The following is a 12,069-nucleotide window of genomic DNA, read 5'->3' as shown; positions in this document are numbered from 1 at the left end:
GAGGACCAAGTTTGGGAAACACTGCTCTATTTTAACGGGAACCTGAGAGGCAGTGTCCTCAGATTGAGTAATGGCAGATGCATTAGCAACAACTGACTGACTACATATCAGATAACACCTACCAGTTAATCTTCTCAGCATCAAAGACTTCAAGATAAGTGAAAGGACATTTATTTTTGGATGGTAGACACAGATAGCCTTGTAATTTCTAGACTGATTACCACTCACCGTGCAGCAAGCACTCATGATCAGGCGGCTTGGGAGGCCAAGACACAGAATGAACCCCCTATTGGCCTGGAAAGAGATTAATTATGAAATATGTATTTTTACTCAAGTCAGTATTGAACCATATGAACATCAAGTTTATTGTCTTTACATTAGCTTGTGTAATAAATGATTTCTAAGCAGAGTATTTACAGTAGTGGGTTGGATATCATGCAATCCTTTCCTGACATTAACAGATGACTTGGGCCAGTAGTTTTTCCTGCCAACATGACCTCATTGGGACCAACTTCGGGCCCTAGTTAATAAATAGCCTAGAATTGATTTCAGGTAAGGTTAAAAATACCTCTTTATAGAGAATCACAACAGAAAAATATCCTGATCAGTTTGAATTTTATCCTCAAAATCAGATTTCTAAGACAACAGCATTTTATATTCAATGATGAACAGGGTTAATTGGGAGTTGATGTTAAAAATCAAAGTTGTTATGGCCAATATTAAAAATGGAATAAGAGGTTAAGTCCATTTGTTCCACTCACAAGGTGAATTACTGTATAATTCTGACTTATCAGACGCTCATTAACCTTTATCCTGACTCTCATCAACTCGTATGGCAGAAGACTGTCAATGTGTGTACAACGTTTGGTTGCTAAGACAACACCATAGGGATTTTTTCAATCATAAATAATTCCACTTCAGATATACTGTAGCAGGAGGGCATCATTATCCTTCTGATGAAACACAATATTCATTTTTTTTCTTTTTAAAAAACTGAGGGAGTTTTTTTCTTGATGAACGCAGCCTCCTGATCTTCTCGATCAGTAAGAACAACTGTCCTGAGGAAAGAGAATGGGACAACATGAGGAAGGAGAGAGGGCTGCTGGACTGTCTTGACGATGACAGGAGGAAGAGGTGATACTACTGTGCCTATATCAGAAAGGGAGAGTTTGTTTGATGTTTGGGTCATATAGATGACCTACCATTTCTTTCTTTAAGGTTACAGTACATCTGTTACTGCTACCCTCACTGAATCTATTCCCTCACTCACTCTTCATCCTCCTACCACCCTGCTGTACTCCAACTCCATTCATCTTAATCAACCTTATATTTTCTTCTATCCATTCACAGCTCTATGTACCTCTCCCTCAAGTCTCACTCCACCTCTCTCTGTATCCTCCTCATCTCAGTCCCACTCCCCCTCGTCTCTGTCAGGGTTGTCCTCTCTAGGTGGCTCCTGAAACTGGATGTTGGCCAGCATGTCCCTCATGGCCACCATCAGACGATTTACTTCCTGGTTCAACTCCCGACCTGCCTGAGCTACTTCCAGGTCATCCTGCGGCATCGGCTCACCCTGCAGAGACAGTGACTAGAGTGTGAGCAGTAATTCTAATCATCACTGAACATGACAATACGGAAGTGTGTGTGTGTGTATACAGTGCATTCGGAAAGTTTTCAGATCCCTTCCCCTTTTCCACATTTTGTTACATTACAGCCTTATTCTAAAATGGAATAAATCATTTCCCCCCTCATCAATCTACCCACAATACCCCATAATGACAAAGCAAAAAAAGTTATATATCTTTTTAAGTATCACATTTACAGACCCATAACTCAGTACTTTAGTGTAGCACCTTTGGCAGTGAGTACAGCCTCGAGTCTTCTTGGTAATGACACTACAAGCTTGGTACACCTGTATACCTCGGGTTCAAGTCGGGCTCTGGCTGAGCCACTGAACGACATTGAGACTTGTCCCGAAGCCACTTCTGCATTGTCTTGGCTGTGTGCTTAGGGTCGTTGTCCTGTTGGAAGGTGAAACTTCGCCCCAGTCTGAGGTCCTGAGCACCCTGGAGCAGGTTTTCATAAAGGACCTCTTTATTTTGCTCCGTTCATCTTTCCCTCGATCCTGACTAGTCTCCCACTCCCTCCCACTGAAAGACACCTCCACAGCATGATGCTGCCAGGTTTCCTCCAGACGTGACGCTTGGCATTCAAGCCAAAGAGTTCAGTCTTGATTTCATCAGACCAGAGAATCTAGTTTCTCATTGTCTGAGAGTCTTTAGTTGCCTTTTGGCAAACCCCAAGCGGGCTGTCATGTGCCTTTTACTGTGGATTGGCTTCCGTCTGGGCACTCTACCATAAAGGCCTGATTGGTGGTTCTTGGTCACCTCCCTGACCAAGGCCCTTCTCTCCCAATTGCTCGGTTTGGCCAGGCAGCCAGCTCTAGAGTCTAGGTGTTTCCAAACTTCTTCCATTTAAGAATGACGGAGGCCCCTGTGTTCTTGGGGACCTTCAATGCTGCAAAAAAATGTTGCTACCCTTCCCCAGATCTGTGGCCTCGACACAATCCTGTCTCGGAGCTCTACAAACAATTCCTTTGACCTCATGGCTTGGTTTTTGCACTGACATGCACTGTCAACTGTGGGACCTTATATAGACCGGTTTGTGCCTTTCCAAATCATGTTCAATCAATTGAATTTACCACAGGTGGACTCCAAGTTGTTGAAACATCTCAAGGATGATCAATGGAGGGGCCTCCCGAGTGGCGCAGTGGTCTAAGCCACTGCATCACAGTGCCAGCTGTGCCACTAAAGAGTCTGGGTTCGAGTCTAGGCTCTGTCGCAGCCGGCCGCGACCGGGAGACCCATGGGGCGGCGCACAATTGGCCCAGCACGCACTAGCGACCCCTGTGGAGGGCCGGGCGCAGTGCATGCTGACACGGTCACCAGGTGTACTGTGTTTCCTCCGACACATTGGCGTGGCTGGCTGGCTTCCGGGTTAAGAGGGCATTGTGTCAAGAAGCTTGGTGGGTTGTGTTTTGGAGGATGCACGGCTCTCGACCTTCGCTTCTCCCGAGTCCGTTGCAGCTATGAGACAAGACTGTAACTACCAATTGGATACCACAAAATTGGGGAGAAAAAGGGGTTATTAAAAAAATAAAAAATAAAAATAAAAAAAGGATGATCAATGGAAACAGGATGCACCTGAGCTCAATTTCATAGCAAAGGGTCAGAATACTTTAAAAAAATACTTTAAATACTTAAAATACTTAAAACTTTAAATACTTTAAAAAAAAGGACAACAAAAATGTTTTGTTATTATGTGTGTAGAAAATGTATTTAATCCATTTTAGAATAAGGCTGTAATGTAACAACATTTACAATTTAAAAAGTCAAGGAGCCTGAATACTTCCCGAATACACTGTATATGTATGTGTTGCTTAAATTCACCAGGAAAAGCACAATACCATCTCCTAAGAACACCACATTATTCTCTCCTGTCTCACTCAGGTTCAAAATGTTTCAAACGTTGCAATAAGGTATCACGCGTAAACAAATACATTTTAAGAGACAAACAGGAGCTTTGTACGACCCTAGGTGACATACAAGTATGTCAGTGTTTTGTGTCTAAGTTTTTTGGGATTTTCACACAGAACATACATTTATTAGATTAATTTAATTTCCAACACACCTAAATTGTGATTTCAGACCTGTTGGATAACACTGTAGCTATTCTAACAGTGCAATAAAACAACTGAAAGCAGACAGCAACTCTTCCTCCTAAACTGTCTCATTCTTATCGTAATTGCATCTCTTCCTCTTCCTAATCAGATAAGTCTGAAGATGGTTTAAAAGTAGCTGCATAAAAAAAGGTGGTCCCTCTTGGTTAAAACGCTTTTGGTCAGTGGGTGTTTCTGGAACTTGCATGGTCAGTTGTGGCACAGGAGGACCTGAGGACACTGGAGCGCCCAGGTTGGTGGTCCACATTAGTGATTATCTTTACAATTAGCCGCATGTCCTCTGATCACTAGCGTGGCTAGCTACACTCCGAACTGGCATGGACATTGGAGAGTAACTATAATAGGAGACGATGCTTTGCTTCCTTCACACCACGTTGCATCTCACTGCACAAGGTTACATGGCAACACACTGCCAGTCAGTGTGGGACACCTCATCAAATATAAAAATCACTCCCACACATGTATACTGTCCATTGATGTTTTGATCATGTGGATCTTTTTTTATAGACGCAGGAATGTTCTGAAGTAGGTCAACATGACGAGAGACAATGTGATGTGTAAATATAGGCTATCCTCTGGCTGCTGGTGCCAGGCTGCTGAGTGCTTATCCTCTCCTCTCCAGGGGTGTTTGTCACCATCTGTCTCTTGTGTATTTCACCCTGTGTGACACTGCCCACTCTTTACCTCTTCTCCACTCTGCCTGAGAAGCAGGGGGCAATGGGGCGGACAGTACATTCCCTCCTCGTTGGTTGCCATGGACAACACTGAGTCAGAGGAATCAAGACTCTCTTGAAATGCAACAGTTGTCTGTTCTGCTTCAACAGGACTCAAGTAACACACCATTAAAAACAGTGCATCAAAGAGAGGCTATGTTAGCCAATCCATAGCAGTAAACTGTTTAAAATCAAGTTAGCCAATCAAGAGTTATTGTACCAAAAGCCAAGTTTGCCTCGTCAATCTTTCTCCACGATCTGTGCTGTATCAAATGATAAAGCTACACTTTGTTAGGCCTCCGATGCCAACTGTCACAAAGTGTTGGTTGTAGATTGTGATCAGATTGTGTTATCGGACATCAGATAGAGGTCAGAGTCAGACACTACATAACATCGTCAATGGGTCAACATTGTTCGGACATGTCCAAAACGCACCAGAACACTATTTCAAGAGCATGTTCTTCATGGGCCATATTGGTTAGTTCCAACATAGGAACCCGTTTTTTCTGTGGCAAAGTTACACTACTGTAGACTTAATGTGGATAAGCTGCAGTAGATCTAGTGGAGTAGGAAGCTACTCAGAAGCACTTTCTAAGGCTTGGCCACGGAGCAAATAGGCATGAAATGAGTCGTATGGTTAATCCATTCAGAAACCTCCAGAGGGTTAGGGAATATCTACCTAAACTCCAGCTAATCAATGTTCCCTTCCATCCTGTCAGAACCCTTTGTGCCAACAGTAGCCCAGGATGTCTCCATTAGCTCAGCCCAACAGTAGCCCAGGATGTCTCCATTAGCTCAGCCCAACAGTAGCCCAGGATGTCTCCATTAGCTCAGCCCAACAGTAGCCCAGGATGTCTCCATTAGCTCAGCCCAACAGTAGCCCAGGATGTCTCCATTAGCTCAGCCCAACAGTAGCCCAGGATGTCTACATTAGCTCAGCCCAACAGTAGCCCAGGATGTCTCCATTAGCTCAGCCCAACAGTAGCCCATGATGTCTACATTAGCTCAGCCCAACAGTAGCCCAGGATGTCTACATTAGCTCAGCCCAACAGTAGCCCAGGATGTCTCCATTAGCTCAGCCCAACAGTAGCCCAGGATGTCTCCATTAGCTCAGCCCAACAGTAGCCCAGGATGTCTCCATTAGCTCAGCCCAACAGTAGTCCAGGATGTCTCCATTAGCTCAGCACTCCCACAAATGTTTTGAGATTATTATGATGACGTCTCATCCCGCTGACCGTGGCCTAGCAACAGCGTGGGCTAGTGTATGTGAGGAATCTGGGAGCCCTGAGGAGGCGACAGACCAGGTTCTTTGACTCTCGGTACACTTTATGAATGTTTTCATTGTCTGCTGCAGCAACGTGCCAACTGAAATATCCTGTGATCTTTATATATTTGTTTTTACACTCTTCCGTGTGTGGGGAGGTCATATGCCTCAACAGCTGATGTTCCCTATTGGTCTCCCATTGGCAAAGGCACAGTGGAGATGCTAACTATATTATCGTTATGAGGCTGTGTTTCACATGCCATCTTATTCAAGGTCCCTGCCCTATGTTAAAAAACACACAATACAGTCAGACACACACACACACGTTGGTTTATGAGGTCATTAACAGGAGATGGGACATTGGGGTCAAAGGACAAGCAGTCATGATGTTCTATGATGCAGAGGACCTTTTCTTAGATTTGCCACGCTTGGGGGCATGCAGCTCTGTCCTCAGGGACCACAGTGTCTGCTGATGTCCTCTTCCTCTGCTACTTCTTTGTCAAATCCATATCCATTAATGTCACTGATTGGAATCAGAATTTTCCAGATCTAAATAATCAGACACGGACTTGAATGAAAGAACCCAAGCCATCTGCCTGACACTGCAGCTCCCGAGGACCATGGTTGCATACCCCTAGTCTACTGTAGCTCCCCCTTGGCCTAGCTCACTCACTTACCTGCAGGTTGAAGTTTGGCAGCAGAGAGCGGAAGAACAGTGACAGGGTGCTCTCATTGGAGGCTCCCACACTCTGCCTGCAAACACAGAGACAAGTGAGAAAGCTAACAAGATAACACAAGCATACAATACGTTTCTGACACTCTTCTGCTGATAAGGATTCTCCCATGACCATACATTTTATCAACCATCATATACAGTGAGGTCCGTGTTGTGTTGTTTTCACTCTGTACTCCTGCACTTTGGACTGTGTACATAGACCACGCATTTTAGAGAACCAAAAGTATTGGGCAAATGTACCTATATGTGTATTAAAGTAGTCAAAAGTTTAGTAATTGGTCCCATATATTTGGTCCCGACTACAACAAGCTTGTAATACTCCAAACTTGTTGGATGCATTTGCAGTTAGTTTTGGTTGTGTTTCAGATTATGTTGTGCCCAATAGAAATACATGATAATGCGTTATTAACCATTCCAACAAAGTGTCACTGTCTAAGTACTTTTGGACCTCACTGTAGATCATTATAAGTAGGTCCAATAGTTTTTCTGAACCCAAAGAATGCTCTTTTATGTTGCGGTTACAGATCCAGTGCTAAATTGTAACCAGTAACCCCCCACCCATTAATAAAAATCATTACTTCAACCACTTACACACCCCCAGTTCTTTATCAATCAAAACACTTCTCCGTGGCCATGTTGGTAAAGCTTGTGAGGAACAAGCAACCATCAGGCAGAAATAGTAGGTCTGTCCTCAGACATGGGTGGGCTGTCCTCAGACATGGGTGGGCTGTCCTCAGACATGGGTGGGCTGTCATTCTAAGTAATTCTCACCAGAGATCATCAGGACAGGGTACAGTATGTACAGTGTGCTCCACACAACAGCCCTCAGAAAATGAGGTCTTCCCCACTTAAAACAAATGCTACACTTTCCCTTGACTAGGAGTAAATTTGTCATGTTATTCGTTGTCACCGTATTCGCCTCTCTGATGGTTTGATGCCTCCCTACCATCCACCACTGACTCTGCAGGTTAACAGCTATTACAAGATGGGAGGAAAGAGGCCTCAGTCAGGAACCCACAACACTCCTGTAACCACATGCTATTTCAGAGAAACTGATGACAGCGAGAGGGGAGAAGAGAGAGATTGAAGAGAGGGATAGGTGGGAGGGAGAGAAAGAAGGGAGGCAGAGAAGGAAGGGTGTGTCAGGGATAGACCATTAAGAGGAGAGATGCAAGCTGGTGAAATCAAGGCTATTCTTTATGCCAAATGTACATCAATGGCGTTTGTCACCATTGGCAAAGACAGAGAGAGGGTTAATTCACCTCCCCCGGCCTACATAACCGTGTGCCTTTCCAATGTCCACACTCCTGAACATTACAAATGGATCACCCCCATCCCCTTACACTGTACTCTAATATACCTTCATTAGAGATCATCAATGGAGTCAGTGGCCAGTGGGCCAGACAGCCTTAGGTAGACAAACAAACCAAGCTGTATTGGTTCTGCTTAGGAAAACACAAGCAGATACGGTCCTGACTCTTGGTTTTCAGTCCAGAGGCACTGACAGGATTGCTGATCCAAGTAGACCTATAGAGAAGAACCTAGCAATCTGAAGGAGCCATATTCTTTTAAAAAATGTTTACCCCCTTTTCTCCCCAATTTCGTGGTATCCAATTGTTAGTAATTACTATCTTGTCTCATCGCTACAACTCCCGTACCGGCTCGGGAGAGGTGAAGCGCGCATCCAACCCGGAAGCCAGCCACACCAATGTGTCGGAGGAAACACCGTGCACCTGGCGACCTTGGTTAGCGTGCACTGCGCCCAGCCCGCCACAGGAGTTGCTGGCGATGAGACAAGGATATCCCTACCGGCCAAACCCTCTCTAACCCGGACGACGCTAGGCCAATTGTGCGTCGCCCCACGGCCCTAGACCACTGCGCCACCCAGGAGGCCCTGAAGGAGTCTCATTCTATAACTAGCTACAGTGCATTCGGAAAGTATTCAGACCCCTTGACTTTTTTCCACAAATGGATTAAATTCATTGTTTTCCTCATCAATTGACACACTACACTCCATAATGACAAAGCAAAAACAGGTTTAGACATTTTTGCACATTATATATTATAAAAAAAAATAAGAAAGTAAACTTTCTTTACACAAGTATTCAGACCCTTTGCTATGAGACTCCAAATTGAGCTCAGGTGCATCCTGTTTCCATTGATCATCCTTGAGATGTTTCTACAACTTGATTGGAGTCCACCTGTGGTAAATTCAATTGATTAGACATGATTTGAAAAGGTACACACCTGTCTATATAAGGTCCCACATTTGACAGTGCATGTCAGAGCAAAAACCAAGCCATGACGTCGAAATAATTGTCCGTAGAGCTCAGAGACAGGATTGTGTCGAGGCACAGGTCTCATCATTCTTAAATGGAAGAAGTTTGGAGCCACCAAGACTCTTCCTAGAGCTGACCGCCCGGCCAAACTGAGCAATTGGGGGAGAAGGGCCTTGGTCAGGGAGGTGACAATGAACTCTGACAGAGCTCCCGAGTTCCTCTTTGGAGATGGGAGAACCTTCCGGAAGGACAACCATCTCTGCAGCTCTCCATCAAAAGGCATCTAAAGACTCTCAGACCATGAGAAACAAGATTCTCTGGTCTGATGAAACCAAGATTGGCCTGAATGCCAAGCGTCATGTCTGGAGGAAACCTGGCACCATCCCTACGGTGAAGCATGGTGGTGGTAGCATCATGCTGTGGGGATGTTTTTCAGTGGCAGGGACTGGAAGGCTAGTCTCCGGAAAAATGAATGGAGCAAGGTACAGAGAGATCCTTGAAGCTCCAGAGCAAACAGGACCTCAGACTAGGGTGAAGGTTCACCTTCCAACATGACAACGACCCTAAGCACACAGCCAAGACAACACAGGAGTGGCTTCGGGACAAGTCTCTGAATGTCCCTGAGTGGCCCAGCCAGAGTCTGGACTTGAACCCAATCGAACATCTCTGGAGAGACCTGAAAATAGCTGTGCAGCGACACTCCCTGTCCAACCTGACAGACCTTGAGAGGATCTGTAGAGAAGAATGGGAGAAACTCCCCAAATACAGGTGTGCCAAGCTTGTATCGTCATATCCAAGAAGACTCGAGGCTGTAATCACTGCCAAAGGTGCTTCAACAAAGTACTGAGTATAGGTTCTGAATACTTATGTAAATAGCATATTTCAGTTTTTTTTATTTTTATACTTTTGCAAAAATGTCCAAAAACAGTTTTTGCTTTGTCATTATGAGGTATTGTGTGTAGATTTACGAGGGAAAAAATATATTCATCAATTTTAGAACAGCAACGTAACAAAATGTGGAAAAAGTCAAGGGCTCTGAATACTTTCCGAATGCACTGTATATATAATATATGTACACTACCGTTCAAAAGTTTGGGGTCACTTAGAAATGTCCTTGTTTTTGAAAAAAAGCAAGTTTTTGTCCATTAAAATAACATCAAATTGATCAGAAATACAGTGTAGACATTGTTAATGTTGTAAATGGAAACCATCACTCCTGTGTTCCAATGGTACGTTGTGTTAGCTAATCCAAGTATATCATTTTAAAAGGCTAATTGATCATTAGAAAACCCTTTTGCAATTATGTTAGCACAGCTGAAAACTGTTGTTCTGGTTAAAGAAACAATACAACTGGCCTTCTTTAGACTAGTTGAGTATCTGGAGCATCAGCATTTGTGGGTTTGATTACAGGCTCAAAATGGCCAGAAAACAAAGAACTTTCTTCTGAAACTCGTCAGTCTATTCTTGTTCTGAGAAATGAAGGCTATTCCATGCGAGAAACTGCCAAGAAACTGAAGATCTCGTGCAACGCTGTGTACTACTCCCTTCACAGAACAGCGCAAACTGGTTTTAACCAGAATAGAAAGAGGAGTGGGAGGCCCCGGTGCACAACTGAGCAAGAGGACAAGTACATTAGAGTGTCTAGTTTGAGAAACAGACGCCTCACAAGTCCTCAACTGGCAGCTTCATTAAATAGTACCCACAAAACACCAGTCTCAACGTCAACAGTGAAGAGGCGACTCCGGGACGCTGGCCTTCTAGGCAGAGTTGCAAAGAAAAAGCCATATCTCAGACTGGCCAATAAAAATAAGAGATTAAGATGGGCAAAAGAACACAGAGGAACTCTGCCTAGAAGGCCAGCATCCCGGAGTCGCCTCTTCACTGTTGACGTTGAGACTGGTGTTTTACGGGTACTATTTAATAAAGCTGCCAGTCTACACTATATTTCTGATCAATTTGATGTTATTTAAATTACAAAAAATGTGCTTTTATTTAAAAAACAAGGACATTTCTAAGTGACCTCAAAATGTTGAACGGTAGTGTTTATATTTTGTGTACTATGTAAAAACCTGCACTGGTACATACCCTACCCTGCACAAGATATGTATAATGACACAAGTTAGGACATGTTTGGAGGGTTACCTCTCAGGCCGGGTATATGAGACCACTGAGTCCAGCGGGGGGAGAGGATCGAACCCCATCACCGACTGAGTGGTCACCTCCTGGGAGAGAACACACACAATTCACCATTACAATAAACATATTGAAGGCCTATCCTCACTAAAACTCTGTTACTGTTGTAATTGTCATGCATCCAAAACATCAAGTTGATCTCGTTTGTGTTATGAGGACCTCTCGATGAGGAGGTCCAATCATTATATTTGATTGGGTTCTTCATGGAACCAATAAGGAAGCCGTATGCCAGTTGTTATTTATCTCTTTGAATTAGAGGACTACATTCTCAGCATAATTTGGCATGCTCTGTACTGTAGCGGTTGTGTATGTGTACGCTACTGTCCTGCAAACCACATTTACTCTTTGGGACATTTCATGTTATAAACATACAGGATATACATTGTACATAATGAATGAATACAACCATTCATGATCATGTGATAAAGCAGTAAGGAAATTATACTATGATTAGATAAGTCACTCTATTCCCCTATATACTGTGTGCTACTATTGACCAGAGTTATGGCTGGTCAAAAGTCATGCAATATAAGGGGATAGGGTGCTATATGAGACACAGACTTAATAATAGAGTAAACCTGGTTGCCAAATCTGTTTCTGATTGAACAAATGACAAACAGCATGACAATGGATTAATGGGCTAAATCAGAAACAGAACTGGTGACCAGGGTATAGTAGAGTGGCTGTTGCCTGAGTCTCTCACCAGCGGTAGAGTGGAGGTGGCCTCTTTGATTTCAGACAGGATGACGTGGCGATGGATGTTCAGGGGGGCACTCTGGTACCTCTGCTTCCTCCTAGGGGGATGGAGGAGACAGGAGGGGAAACCAAAGTCAGAGACACATAGGCCAGGGCCTCCCGAGCGGTGCAGCAGTCTAAGGCTTGAGGCGTAACTACAGGCCCGGGTTCGAATCCAGGCTGTGTCACAGCCAGCCATGACCGGGAGACCCATGAGGCGGTACACAATTGACCCAGCTTCGTCCGGGTTAGGGGAGGGGTTGGCCGGCCGGGATCACGAAAAAGGGGTAAAAGTACAACAAATATATATTAATAATAATAATCAAATAAAAAGAGACATAAGCCAATATGCCTCATTTCAGGAGGTTCCTTTGATTTCTTCCTGACATCGAAATGTAACATTGCTATAT

At 44.1% G+C, this 12,069-nt stretch overlaps 1 protein-coding gene across 2 annotated transcripts in view; it reads right to left on the bottom strand.

Annotated features, from left to right (window-relative positions):
• Positions 1–341: 341 nt before the first annotated feature.
• The window catches only part of tcf25 (transcription factor 25 (basic helix-loop-helix)), a 35,099-nt gene continuing 23,371 nt past the window's right edge, over positions 342–12,069 (bottom strand). Inside the window, exons 15-19 of one of the 2 annotated variants that reach the window (XM_021586324.2) lie at positions 11,628–11,718; positions 10,874–10,953; positions 6,394–6,469; positions 1,361–1,573; positions 342–1,058 (exon numbers count right to left, since the gene is read on the bottom strand). In XM_021586324.2, coding sequence (XP_021441999.2) covers positions 1,406–1,573; positions 6,394–6,469; positions 10,874–10,953; positions 11,628–11,718 — 415 coding nt within the window. In that variant the 3' untranslated portion in view covers positions 342–1,058; positions 1,361–1,405. Of the gene's footprint in view, positions 1,574–6,393; positions 6,470–10,873; positions 10,954–11,627; positions 11,719–12,069 lie in introns of both variants that reach the window. The other variant, XM_021586323.2, reaches the window with a different exon arrangement.

Source organism: Oncorhynchus mykiss, chromosome 26 (genome assembly GCF_013265735.2).
Source record: "Oncorhynchus mykiss isolate Arlee chromosome 26, USDA_OmykA_1.1, whole genome shotgun sequence".
Taxonomy (NCBI): domain Eukaryota; kingdom Metazoa; phylum Chordata; class Actinopteri; order Salmoniformes; family Salmonidae; genus Oncorhynchus; species Oncorhynchus mykiss.
The sequence above is the reverse complement of the archived record's forward strand: the minus strand, read 5'-3'. Positions and strand labels throughout refer to the sequence as shown.